This window comes from Enhydra lutris, unplaced genomic scaffold (assembly GCF_002288905.1).
Source record: "Enhydra lutris kenyoni isolate GAN:26980312 unplaced genomic scaffold, ASM228890v2 scaffoldscaffold31, whole genome shotgun sequence".
Classification (NCBI taxonomy): Eukaryota; Metazoa; Chordata; class Mammalia; order Carnivora; family Mustelidae; genus Enhydra; species Enhydra lutris.
The window spans coordinates 15,259,622-15,273,725 of record NW_019154115.1 but is presented as its reverse complement, the minus strand read 5'-3'; the positions used below and the strand labels follow the sequence as shown (position 1 = coordinate 15,273,725).

Sequence of the window (14,104 nt, the reverse complement as noted above, 5' to 3'; positions counted from 1 at the left end):
CAGATAACAGCTTTTAGATTCTAGGTCTATGGTTGGTGACCAAGTAACTTTAGGAGGAGTTATTTAAATGCTCTCAGCCAGGATTTGTCTTTAAAAGCTAGGACACTGGAACCTTGCAAGATTGGTGAAAGGTCAGATAAAAAATTCTTTGCAAAGGGCTTGGGCCAGAGTTGGTACCTACCAAAATGAGTTGTTTTTCCTCATTTAGTTCCTTTCTAAGATCTCATTTGTGCCTGAAAAATTTAACCTGATATAGGAACAAAGAGTATAGTAACAAAATAACACTGTTGCCATTACCATTAATATTACTACCATAAAATAGATAAGATTTACTGAGTACATGCCAGACACTATATCCTAATGGCTTTACATGGATTACTAATCAACATAACCCTAGGATATAGTTACAACTATTAACCCCCTTTTATAGGTGACAAAACTGAGGTTTACATAAATTAAGAAACTTGCCCAGGCTCACACAGCCAGATCACGATGGAGATGGACCCAGACAGTCTGTCACCAATGCGAAAGGAAAATCAAAATGAGCCACATTCAGTCCTGGGTGTCCACCAGGAAAACAGAGCAGTCATATTACAAGGGAGGAAACCACAGGCTGTTCACATCTAATTCTTTACAGTTACCAAAGTCTGTTCATTCATAGCATTTGCTGAATTGTCCATAATCTTAAAGAACTTGGTAGCATAGGTTGTGGCTTTCAAATAAAAGTCAGGAGGTGAAGTGTAGTGAAGATAGGATAAATAAGTCCTTTGAGATGATATTTGAAATATTATTTTCAGACAAAAATGCCTGTTGTACTCAGATCTATGACCAGACAGTCAGTATGGTTTATAAGTTGACACGATCCAGGAATCCTTATAAGATCTCTATCTCATGATTGTCCAGACTATTTGAATACCCCCAAAGATGGGGAGCATATCACCTCCTAAAAAAGCCCTACTCACATTTAGGGAGCACTGGCTGGAAATTCTGCCAATTGGTGGATTAACAGTCTAAATATGAGTAAGTAAAACTTTTAAAACATCAGAAGAAAATGGAAAAAAATATCTTTATGACCTAGGGGCAGGGAATTATTTCTTAAGCAAAATCGTGAAGGAAAAAAATTGATACATCTGATTATATTAAAGTTTTAAAACTCCTGTTTCTCAAAAGACATCATAAAAGTATGAAAAGCAAGTCACAGGATGATGACATTTACAGCACTTAAATATGACTAAAAAAGAAGTGTCCAATATGTGTATATATGTCTAAGAGAAGGAAATAGCACTATAAAAACATACAAAGTGAAAGACTTCTTAAAAAAAAATTTTATAGGGGTACCTGGGTGGCTCAGCCAGTTAAGCATCTGCCTTCAGCTCAGGTCATGATCTTGGGGTCCTGGGATCGAGCCCCACCTAGGGCTCCTTAATTAGTGTGGAGTCTGCTTCTCCCTTTCCTTCTGTACTGCCCCCACTCGGCTTGTGCTCACTTTCTCTCCCAAATAAATAAAATATTTTAAAGAATTTTATAGAAGAAATCTGAATGGCTAATTAATATATGGAAAATTGCTCAACCTCAATTGTAAATGAGAGAAATACAAATTAAAACTATGATTTTTAACTTCATTGCCTTGGTTTGCTAGGGCTGCCATAACAAAGCACCATGGACTAGCTGGCTCAAACAACAGAGAATTCTTATTTTTTAAGTTTTTATTTAAATTTCAGTTAACATACACTGTAATATTAGTTTCAGGTGTACAATGTAGTGACAGCTTTATCTCTGCGTGGAGATAAAGAAGATTGGAGACTAGAGGTCTGGAGACTAGAGATTAGAAGTCCAAAATCTGGGGTGCCTGGATGGCTCAGTGGGTTAAGCCTCTGCCTTGGGCTCAGGTCATGATCTTAGGGTCCTGGGATCAAGCCCCACATTGGGCTCTCTGCTTGGCAGGGCGCCTGCTTCCCCCCACCCTCTCTGCCTGCCTCTCTGCCTACTTGTGATCTCTCTCTCTCTGTGTCAAATAAATAAATAAATAAATCTAAAAAAAAAAAAGTCCAAAATCCAGGTGTGGGTAGCATTGATTTTTTCTGAGGGCCTTTCTTCTGGGCTTTCAGATGATGGTCTCCCCATGCCTTTGCACAGTCCTCCTCCGTGCATGCCTGAGTCCTAATCTCCCTTTCTTTTAAGGACACCAGTCCTCTCAGATTAGGGCCCACCTTAATGACCTCACTAAATCATAACAACCTCTTTAAAGACCCTAACTCCAAATGTGGTCACACTTGGAGGCACTGAGGGTAAGGACTTCACATATGAACTTAGGAAGGACACAGTTTAGCCCACAACACTCACCATATTAGCAGTCTTTTCAAAGCTGATAATATAAATGTAGTTGAAGATATGGAACAGCAAGAAATGTTATCGACTGCTGATGAGAAAAGCGACTTTGCATTAAAACTGAAGATGCAAATCCCTATTACCAGCTCTTCTATTCCTGGAAATGTACTCTAGAAAATCTGTGTACAGGTGGCTGAGAAGACATGTATACAAATGACCATACCAGCACTGGAAAACTGGAGACAATCCCAATGTTCATCGGCAAAAGAAATGAAGTACATTTTTACAGTGGAATTCTCTCTGACAGTGAAATGAATGAACTAGACCTGTACACAGATATGTAAATGAGTCTTAAAAACAGAATGTTGAATAAAGAAAAACTGCAGAAGAATATTTGTAGTCTTAACCATTTTTATAAAGTTCAAAACCAAAAAATAGAATAATTTGTAGGGATATGTACATAGGGCATAAAAACTAATATTTAGAGAAAGAGAATAAGCCTCAAATTCAGGATAATATTTAACTCTGGGACAGCAAGGAGACAAAAAGGTGATCAAGAAGAATTATAGGGGGTTTCAACTGTTTTGAAAACTTATTTCTTAAGCTGGTTGGTGGATAAACAAGTGTGTACTATATTATGTTTAGGGGCTTTTTTGCATTCATTGAAGGTTATGTAATTTAAAAAAATACTTAAAAAGGAAAAATTGAGTGTGTGAACAGGGTCTAGATCTGGTGGACAGTAAAAGAAAAGTAAGTGTTCAACAGGGATGTTGCTCTTGGTCAACCCTGTTAGTGATGGGAAGAGAATGGAATACTTAAAAATTTGGTTACTACTTGTAGAGAAAAGAAATCCGTGATCAACTAGAATGAAACGGTTGGGGATCAAGACAGGAAGTTCGTTTTCTGACAGCTCATGAGAAAAGTCTAAGTGGTTACCTGTTAACTGCCATGTTCATCAATTTAGTAAGTCATATCAACTACTTGATTTAATACGAGTACAATAATAAATCACTTTCATAATGTAAATGCACCTACATGGTTAAATTTTTAAAAGACTATTTATTTGACCTAAGGAGATTCAAATAACACTAACAACAGTGTACATAACTTGAATTAAGCAATAAGAGTTCTTTTAAGACAAGCATCATAGGAATTAATGTACTAACTTCCTTAGAGTAGAAACGAAAACTTAATGCCAGTTTCTTACCTGGTTCCTTTTTAGGCAAAAATATGAACAATTAAGGTAAATTCTCAAAAGGGGGAGGAGGATATATATAAAAAGGGATTCTTAACCTCAAATGAACTTAAGCATCTGTTTGAAAAGATGAGATACAAAAGCACATGGAACACCCAGTTAAGTAGCAGCGCGAGACTGTGCCTGATTTCAGCAAACATGGGACACCCGTGTGACAGTCCTGTGCCAGGCCTGTGGAATGGGGGGTGAAAGTCTCTGTCAAAGAGACCTGTGGAAGAAACAGACAGGCAAGCAAACGTCTTGAATACCATAGGAGAAGCACTCTCATAGTGGACTGCATGGCCCAACCATGGGAGGTCAGGGAAGGCTTTTAGGAGAAGGCGAAGGAATGAAGCGGACTTTTAAAGGCAGATGGCCGCTGGGCTCGTCAGGTAGAGAGAACAGCATGAACAAAGACCTGAGGTGCGTGAATATGCGCTTTCAGGGAACAGCAAGTACAGGGACTGAAGTCCTAGGCGTGGTGGGAATAGCTGGAGATTGTGGCTGGGAGCGGCCAGATCATGAAGACTCTCGTACTCCAAGCAGAGCACTTTGGGCTTTATCCTAGAGGCAGTGAGGCAACACAGAAGGCTGGAAGTCCGGGAGTGACAGGATCAGGTTTGCTTCTTAGCTCCAGGGAGGAGTGGGGAGGGCAGGCTGATTGCAGGTGGGGGAACGTGACAGCCCAGAGAAGCATGCACAAAGAGATTAAATTGAATCCCTGGGGATCAATCAGAGGGAGACTGCAGAATAAACTCTGGGAACAGCAGCATTTCAACGTGGGCAAAAGCAGAGGAAAGTAGCCAGAAGGAGATAACATGCAAATGTGCTTAAAAGTCTGAGTTACTTCTCACTTCCTCATGACAATTTGTGTCCAAGCTGCTTTTGCTTTCCAGTGTATTTTATAAATCCCCTGGGTCACAAGCAATGGTAAACATTGTTTTGGGAAAAGAGCATAAGCTATGGAGTCAAGACCAGGTTTGTATCTTGAAGGAAACACTGAGTCTCAATGTCCTCCTCTATAAAATGAGCATTAGACTGACACAATTGTTATGAAGAATAAACAAGGACGATATTTGTAAAACTGACTAGAAGTACTGCATACATTGAGTACCTAATGTGTACATAAAGGAGACTAACCTCTGACAGGAAGGAGAAAGCCCAGTGAGCTGAAGATTCTTAAAAGATAACCATAAATTAGTCTAGACAGTTATCTGGAGGGAGAAGCAAACAAATGGAAGAATCTAGACACTCCTCCTCTGGAAAAAGAAAAAAAAAAGGAAATTGCTAAAATTAACCTTGATTTTTATTTGTTAGCTTGATAAACATTCAGTCGGGGTAATATTAAATATTCAGCAGTTATTTCTTGGTGGACCAAGAATTAGTTTTAAGTTGTTCCATATGTTTTTCATTAACCATCTTTAAAAGCTTTCAAATGTAAACATGGACTTAATATGTTTTAGCAAACTAAGCAATTTTGAAAGTTTTACATGGGAAACTTAATCCAAGGACATTATTTCAGTAATAATAACCAAAATTTCCTGAGCCCTGTTATGTCCTTTGTGCTTTCTATGTCCTATCTCTAATCCTCACAAAATGGAGGTAAGATAAGATTAATAAATAAGATTGGACTCAGAGGGTTTTACTAACTTGGCTAAGGTCACACATGTGGAAAATGTCAGGGTGGGATCGTGAACCCAAGTTCCAGAGACTCCAAAATTCACTGCCATGCCTTCCCTTCGCTCTGAAGGAAAATCACAGAAAAGAGGCCCATGACCAAACCTTGCCAGTCCTAGAGGGCTTTCAGGAGGGCGTAATGTTTGAACAGAGTTCCAGAAAAGTGGATAGGAATCTTGAAGGGGGGGTGGTGGTTTGATATAAAAGGAACAGGAAACAGGGAGGCTTGCAGGAAACAGCAAGTAGAGGATTGAGGCACTTTATGACTTACAAAGTATGTTCACAAGCAAGTTCCCACTCTATCTTCAGAAAATAATGTTCATCTTTCCCATCTAAGAGATAAAAACAAGTCATATTGGAGGTGCAATGACTTGTTTGAGGACAATGAAAAAGTGAATTGCAGCACTAGAGTTCAAAGTCAGCTCTGGTGATGCCAGATTTTTGGCTCATGCTCTAGTGCTGTGGCAGCTACAAAGAAAAAAAAAACTTCACTACATCATTTCCATTATAACTTCATTTCCGATTTTATCATATTGTCCTTACCCTTATTTCTTTCTGGGTGAGTTACTTCATCCTCTTCTTTTTCTTTTCTTTTATCATCATGTTGCACCTGTATTTGTAAGCTTGCTCTAACTTTCAATGAACCAGGGCATAAATTGATAAAAACTCCAATGCCCACAAAAAAAGAAGTGTCGATGTTGTATATTCCCATCTAGTTCTGGCCTTTAGGAGACCGCATCTTTATCCAATTGTGATGTTAAGGGATATATAGCCTTACATATTGTTAACTTCATGGACTGTTTCAATGGAAACCCGCTTCCGTGTTGCTACAGTCTTTTTTTTTTTTTTTAAGATTTTATTTATTTATTTGACAGACGGAGATCACAGAGAAGCAGGCAGAGAGAGAGGAGGAAGCAGGCTCCCTGCTGAGCAGAGAGCCTGATGCAGGGCTCGATCCCAGGACCCTGGGATCGTGACCTGAGCCGAAGGCAGAGGCTTTAACCCACTGAGCCACCCAGGTGCCCCTGCTACAGTCTTTTTGATGATGATTTTCCATGACTGTACTTTTTCCTGTAAAGGAGACATGGCCATTCCCACACCACTGGACATTCAGATGGGTTCTTCTGGTTTTCCAAGGCTGGTGGACTGTGAGGGTCCTGTGGGATTTCTCACTACCCCAAGCCTTACCATTGCAGCCTCTTTTACTGCCTTCATATCTTGTCCATCCCATTTTAGGGTTATGGGTGTTCGTACATGTCAATTTGGGACCTAATTCATGGTTCCTTACTCAATCCATTGCATTTCTTTTCCATTTTTATCGTCAGGCTCTAATTCGTAAGTTCCCTGGGTCTTTGTTACATAAATCCCCTTAAATCCTGTTTTGGAAAAAGGTATGATATAAATAAAGAGAGTGATCACACTTCCGGGGAGGATAAGGATTCTGTTTACAAATGATACAGCACTATTGTGCAAAACCAGTGATTTCCTGCTTATGACAATTGCCTGTGGTAAGCTATTAGGTGCTGGTATAAACAATAGGTGTGTAGTTTCAACCCAAGGCCTTGGAACAAAGGTCTCTTTTTCTTTTATCTAACCACCCAGAGAGGACATGGGTTCAGAAAAAATAGCTCTGAAGGAGACACTCTAGGGAAATGGTTATGAGCATTCAGCATAATGAGCCAGAAGGATCTGAATTTGACTCCCAACCTTGCTTTGCATGGCTATGAGCCTCTAGACAAGTTGTTTCTCTTCTATGAGCCACAGTTTCTTCATCCTTACCTACTTTAGTGGGTTGTTTGGGGATTAAATAAGACCCAGTATATAGTGAGCATTCGGTAAACGTTAATGTTATTCTTGGGATAGTTTATTTGAAATAACAATGTCAAAGCTTTGAATGCAAGACGGTGGTGGACCTTATGTGGTCATAAGGCACAAAACAATGAAACAATCGGAGTGATCAGAGTTTCCACTGAAACACAACAAAAAGGCATTGTTTTTCACTTTTTCCCAGTGTGATTTCAGAATCAGGAAGAAAATCAGGCCTCTAACTGTGGACACAGCCTGCAGCTATGGGCTTAAATGAATGAATGACTGGAGTGTATTCTGGGGTAAGTAATTTAATTTCCCTGTATCTCACTGTCTTTTCTATAGAATATTGATTCATGGAAAACTGATGGTTTTAGAAAACCCTCTAGATAAGGACTGGGTTTCCAGCCCTGCTATGTTGTCCTATGAACACGAAAGCGCTGGCAGCGTAATGACTTGAATCCCGCGTCCTGCTTTTGGTGGCATTTACCCACTGACAAAATGTTTGTGTGTTCCTGTCACGAAGGCCCTTGGGAGAGCCATTTTCATTGAGGTCTAATTTGAAGTGAGCTGGCACATTGGCAGGACCGAATGCTGGTGTTTTCTGCTTTTGAGAAGACCATTTGCCTGCTAATCTGCAGATGGGTCTGAAGAATCAGAGGGACTGATGCACTCAGAGACCCCCGGGACACCTCTGCCTGCAAGTTTGGCTTTGGCAGGATGGTTACTGTTCCCTGGTTGCATGACTCATGCTTGTCCCATCAAAAAAGCATATACCAAAGGAGAACAGTGATCAGTTAAGAAAATATTGTTACTAACATGGGGAAACATTCACTCTCCTTACTTCTAAGGATTTGGAAATAATGGTACTTATTTCAAAGCAAGGATAGTGGAAAATGCTTAACAGTAGACTGAGTAGCTAAGAATTAATGTTCTGGGTGTAAAGTGTAATACAAGCCACACACACACAAAGTCTGACACACAACAGACTTAGCCAATTATATTGAACTGAAACAGAGAAGGAAGGAAGAAATTAGCAAAAAGTTGGGACTTGGGAAACAGCATATTATTCATAGTTTGAAGGACCCTAGACAAATCTCTTAACCTAAGCCTCAGTTTCTCATCTGGTAAATAGGAGCAATGTCCACCTCACCGGTTTACTATGAGAAATTGAATAATGTCGTTAGAGGGCTAGGTGGTTAAAAGCACCTGACAGTCATAAGACCTGGATTGTAGATCAGCCTCAATTCCACACAATATAATTCACTCAAATATTTACTGAGCACTTAATATTTGCCTGGCATTGTATTCCAGGTGCTGGAATTGGATAAAAGATTAATAAGACAGGCAGATTTGTCCCTTGTATAGGGCAACTAGGAGGGAGGCAAACCCAGATTCTGAATCCTAGCACTCTTATTTTATTATACCTACATTCAAGAGAGGTCCCCAAACACCCTGAATGAGTCGTTCCAGTCTTTGCCCTCAAGAAACTCCTAGTCTATTGGGGGAGACAACCTGTAAACCCAAAATTCCAAAGGAGCATGCTAAATGCAGGAATGCTGGTACATAAAAGATGTGTGGAGGGAATAAAGAGGGACTGATGAACTGTAGAGGGGGAGTTGGGTAAAGGTTCCTGAAGGGGATGCTTGTCTGGCTGAATTATGGAAAATAAACGAGTTCCTACAGAGAGAAAAAGCAGAGGAAGGGCATTTCAGATAGCAGGAAGCATCACATGCAAAGCCAAATAAACAGGAAGTTGCTCGTTCCAGGTTCTGCCATTAACTGGCTTTATTTAACCTTTATGGAATTTCCTCAAGTCCCTCTGGGCTTCCAGTTTTCTCATATTAGAAAATGAAGGTGTGGGGGGACGGGTGGTGGGGAGGCCTGGAAAGAGGCAACATAGATTTTCTGTAAGGGGCTTTCTAACTGGTCCCTCCCTATTGAAGCAGAAAAGGGATGGCTTTGGGAATATCAAGTGTTATTTTTCGAGTGTGAGCCAGAGGCCCCATCTCTTGTGACAACAGAAGACAGGGTGCCGACATTCAGAAATGTTTGCAAAATCCACGCAGTTCATCCGTATTTACGGCATTGACTGAGCAGGCTATTAAGGAGGCCACCATCCAGCAGAGGGAGCCCTGTAATAAGCACGGGTATCGTGGAAACTTCATCTACACGTGGCGGGTGCGTGGAGGGAGTAAAATAGAAGAACCTCGGGCATGTCCGTCACGCGCAGGCTGACAGGCTTTAGCGCCTAGCAAAAAGGAACTTCCTGGTTCCTCATCCTGTTTCACTTTCTCCAAGAGGCCGCCAGCATGTTCCGCCGCCAAGTTCTCCCTGGGCAGAGCAAACGGGCTTGCTCTTTTCACCTGCAACCTTTTCCAGGCCTTTTGTAAGGGGCTCTGTGCACGCCGAGAGGATGCAGGTCCCAAGACTGACCACACGGTCACGCCCAAGCATCCGCTGCAGGGCCCCGGGCAGCCGCGAGCAGGGCGAGCAGGGTTGGCTTGGAAGGCGGGCTGTCCAGGGCTTCCAGGGGTTGGGCTCCCGGCCGGCTGGGCGGGACTCGAGCTGCCAGTATAAGGCAGGGGCGCCACTGTCCCAGCCAGAGTGCTGAAGCTGGCGCCCCAGCCAGGACCGGGAGGCAGCCAGCCCTGAACTTGCAACTCATGACCCTGAGTGACTGGAGAAGGAAGGAAAGGTCTGATACCGATTTGTTCGTTTATTTAGTACCGATGAGTGGAAGGCGGGCAGGTCTGTGGTGTGGGAGAGCTCGGCTTGGAGTGGCCAGGGATCGTAGGCCCGTTGGTACACTCGGAGGGCCCCGGGGAGCGGTCCAGCCACTTCCCGAGGGGCCCCAGGCGCCCACGCTCACCAACTTCTCTCCCCCGCAGGAGCAGTTCTTGGCACCACTCCCAGCCCCAGCCTCGGAGGATGCGGCTCCTTGGGAAACTGCGCGCCTCTGCTCCGGAGCCTGCTTTCTCCAACGTGCTCACCCCGGCCCGCATCCCCGAGTTCTGCATCCCCCCCCGGCTGCCCGCGCCCTGCGCACCGGAGTCTCCGCCTCCGGCCGCGGCTCTGCCCCGGCGCTGCGCTGCTGAGCCAGACCTGTGGCCCGGAGGAGCCTACGGTGCCGCAGGGCACACAGACTGGGACCCGCGCTCGCAGGCTGCGCTCTCGCTGCCGCACCTGCCGCGCGCGCGCACCGCCTACGGCTTCTGCGCGCTGCTCGAGAGCCCGCACACCCGCCGCAAGGAGTCACTTTTCCTCGGGGGCGCCGGCGCCGCTCCGCTCCTGCCCCCGGGCGCAGCCCCGGGCCCCGAACCCGAGATCCCCGCCGGCCCCCGTCCGACCCCGGACGTGCCCGCGCCGCCGCCCCGCGCCCACCGCCTCCTGCGCGCCCCCGAAGGACTGCTGAGCCGCGCGCTGCGGGCCCGGAGGAGCCGTGGCCTGGCGCGCGCCCGCTCCGTGTCAAGCGGGGACGACGACGACGACGAGCGCGGCGCCGGGTCGCGGCCCCGGGCCCGGGCCCTCTCAGTGTCTCCGCCGCCGCCGCCGCCGCCGCCGCCGCCACCGCCACCGCCACCGCCTGGCCCCGACCTGCGGCCAGAGCTCCTGGAGGCCGAGGGCACCGTGGCCCTGGGCCGCGCCGGGGGCGCCCTGCGCCTGGCCGCCGAGTACAGCCGGGCCAGCGGGCGGCTCCGCGTGCGGCTTCTCGGCGCCGAGGGCCTGCCCGCAGGGACCGCCGAGCCCCGCGCCGTGGGCTGCCGCGTCAGCTTCGTCCTGCGCTCTCCGGGCAAGACGCGCCCGCAGCGCAGCGCCGTGGTGCGGCCGAGCCGCAAGGCCGCCTTCGACCAGGACGTGTGCCTGGACGGGCTGTCGGAGGAGCAGGTGCGCCGCCTGGCCGTGCGCGTCAAGGCGGAGAAGCGGGGCCGCGGCCGCGAGCGGGGCCGCGGGCTGGGCCAGGGCGAGCTGCTGCTGGGCTCCCTGCTGCTCCCCTGAGGGCGCCCGGGCCTCGGCCCTCCCCTTGGGGTGCTCTCCGCGCTGGGACCTCGGACCCGGACAGCCCCTTCGGACAAAATAAATGCTATTTATTCATTTTTCTATTTATGATCTTGTTTTATGGACAGTTTAGTTTTTAGATGCCTGTTTTTGCCATTGTTGGTAGTGATGGAAAAAATGAAGTTCTCTATTCACAACATCCAATCCTTTTTTCCAGACCATTTTTACATTCAAAGGGAAAGAGGGGTGGCTTGTGGCTGGAAGGGAGAAAAAGGAACTACACCCAATCTGCCTTGATTATCCTCCCTGCTTTATGATAACGCTAAAGGTTTGTTATTTCTTAAGTTATTCTTTCAGAACCCTGCCCAATGCTAAGATTCACATATACGGCTTTACATATTTTGGTGTGGCATAGGTTCATATCCTCACTGATGCCCGTACATCAGAGTTGGACATTCTGCAATAAGCATATCTTGGTGGGAAAAGAATTTCTTTCCCATTAAGCAAACAGGACTCTTCTGAAAGTGAAGTTTTTAAAAAATGCTCAGGAAAAGTAAAAGGGCGAGGAGGATCTTTCCGAAGATGGTCATGTAGGGAATAGATAATCCCGGCATCCCCCTCTTCCTTCTCCAGAAGGAGCCCTGGGAAATCTTGTTGTTTCAGAAGACACATCTTTTCTGCCTCTGTAAACATACTGATATTTTTGTGGCATTATTTCCACCTCGCTATGTATTTAAGTTACACAGTAATCAAGGCCTCTGCAATAGGATTTTCCCTGCAATGAATTGAAAGGTAAACTGTCAACTTTTTGAACCCTGGATTTTAAGAGAGGGTTTCTTAATCCAATTTATTTTCATTTGTTGACTCAACAAATAGACCTGAGTGCACTGGAAACTGATTGTATCCAAGAGGGTTTACCCTTGACCATAGGCATCTGTGGTGTGGGGGAAAGCAGAATGAGGAGGTGGGGCGAGACCTAGCTTCTAATCTTTTTTCTGCCACTTGTCTGAACTAGGGCAGATCAGTTCGTGTCCCTGAACCTCATTTCCTACATCAGTGAAATGGGGGTGTTAATACCTACTTCACAGGGTTTTGTAGAAATATGCTTTGATATCCAAATAACTCTTAAATACACGTGAAATATGATAGCTTACCTTCAAAGGTTTGAACTGTACTGGGGAATAGGTAGGTGTTCCATAATGTTCCAGAAAATAAACTCCTTCACTTCTCCTCCTTTCTTTCCAATTGTTTCTCCCTGGTCCTGGAGTGGAGGCTAGCAGAATGGATGAATGAATAGCTAAGACAGGATTTAGGGGAGCTGGGAGTGGGACTACAGACCTTCAGATTTCCTGTGGTAAATATCCCCATAAGCAAGAGTTTGCACAGTCTGCATCAGAAAGCCCATAAGCACTGCTACTGAAATGAGGTTCGAGATACAAATTTGGTCAGAGTAAGTCAATAAAAATCATACATTTCAAAGTGGAAAAACTATCCCTTAGAAATCATCTAATCAAATTACTTCTGGTATTGAGAAAATACCACAGAGGTAACTTGCCTGAAGTCAAATAGCTAGAGAGTGGTTAAGCTCAGATAAGAACCAACTTGTGCTGACTTTTCCAGAGGACGGACATCCCCTTTGTTCCCTCATGTAAGGATGATTTGTTGAGCCCTTTCTCTCTGGCAGGCACAATACCAAGCCCAGGGACACAGCTATGAAAAAGACAGACAAGATTCCTGTTCTCACAGGACATAGTTTTAGTGGGAGTAGCCAAACAATAGCCAAGTTTGGTTTTTACAGATTGTGGTGACTATCACGAAGACAGTTAACTAAGGAGGGCAAGAGAGAAGAGGCAGGTGGGATGCTTTCAGAGATAGAGTGGCCAGCGAAGGTCTCCTAAGACCTGAGGAAGGATTCATACATAAGAGAAAATTAATCTATTCAAATAACTACTTCCCGTGTCCAAATGACTCCTTAATACAACCAGACAGAATTCTTTTTTTTTTTTAAGATTTTATTTATTTATTTGACAGACAGAGATCACAAGTAGGCAGAGAGGCAGGCAGAGAGAGGAAGGGAAGCAGGCCCCCCGCTGAGCAGAGACCCCCCCCCCCCCATGCAAGGCTGGATCCCAGGACCCTGGGATCCTGACCTGAGCCTAAGGCAGAGGATTAACCCACTGAGCCACCCACGCGCCCCTCCAGACAGAATTCTTGATTTTCCCCTCCCCAATCTTTTCATCCCCTGGTCTTCCTTATTTCAACAAATAGCAACATCATTCTTCCTTTTATGCAAGCCAGGAACCTGGAATCATCCTTAACTTCTCTCTTTCACATTCTATTTTTCTTAGGTATAAATGTCTCCTCCTTAGAGTATCCTCCCCTGCCCATCCTGTCTTAAAAAAAAATCACTGTTGCTATTGCTTTTTTATTCTTCATAGCACTTATCACTACCCGACATTATATTATACCCTTATTTTTTGGTGTTTGTTTCTTTCTTTTCCACCAGAAGTATGCTTTATAAAGCAGGAACTTTAATTCATTGCTTTATTTCCAGTGCCTACAGCAGAGCCTGGCATCTGGTAGACTCTCAATAAAATTGATTGAGTGTTGAACAAACAGAAAGAGCTAGAATAGAGAAGCATAGAGGATCTAGGACCAAGCCTTGAAGCAAATCAACATTTAGAAATTCAATACAAGAGGAGCATCAGTGTAGGAGAGAGAGAAGCAGCAGCCAGCGAGACAGGGGAAAGACCAGGGGAGTATGGAGTCATGGAAGCCAAAGAAGTACTCCAAGAAGAAGGACATGCCCACCCCATTGAAATCCTACAGTTGTCATAACAGGTGCTTTTACCATAAAGAGTAGTCCTAAAAGGAGCAGGACCAGAAGGGGTTAAAGTGTGACTGGGAGGTGAGCAAGTATACCCAGGAAGTTTTAGAAAAGGGGGAAGAGGGAAGGGGCCTATAGCTGGAAGAAAGGCAGAAGGCCAGAAAGACCTGGCTTCAAATCTAGGCTCTGCTACTGGGTAGTTTTGTGATCTTGGGGCCAGTACTTAGCCTTCT

The 14,104-nt window shown here is 45.0% G+C and overlaps 1 protein-coding gene across 1 annotated transcript; it reads left to right on the top strand.

The window, feature by feature from the left end:
• The first annotated feature begins 9,719 nt into the window (after positions 1-9,719).
• LOC111153367 (C2 calcium-dependent domain-containing protein 4A-like) lies at positions 9,720-11,124 on the top strand. Its single transcript, XM_022512362.1, has 2 exons — positions 9,720-9,743; positions 9,937-11,124. Exon 2 carries the CDS (start codon positions 9,977-9,979, stop codon positions 11,042-11,044), a length of 1,068 nt encoding a protein of 355 aa, XP_022368070.1. The 5' UTR covers positions 9,720-9,743; positions 9,937-9,976; the 3' UTR covers positions 11,045-11,124.
• The last annotated feature ends 2,980 nt before the right edge of the window (positions 11,125-14,104 follow it).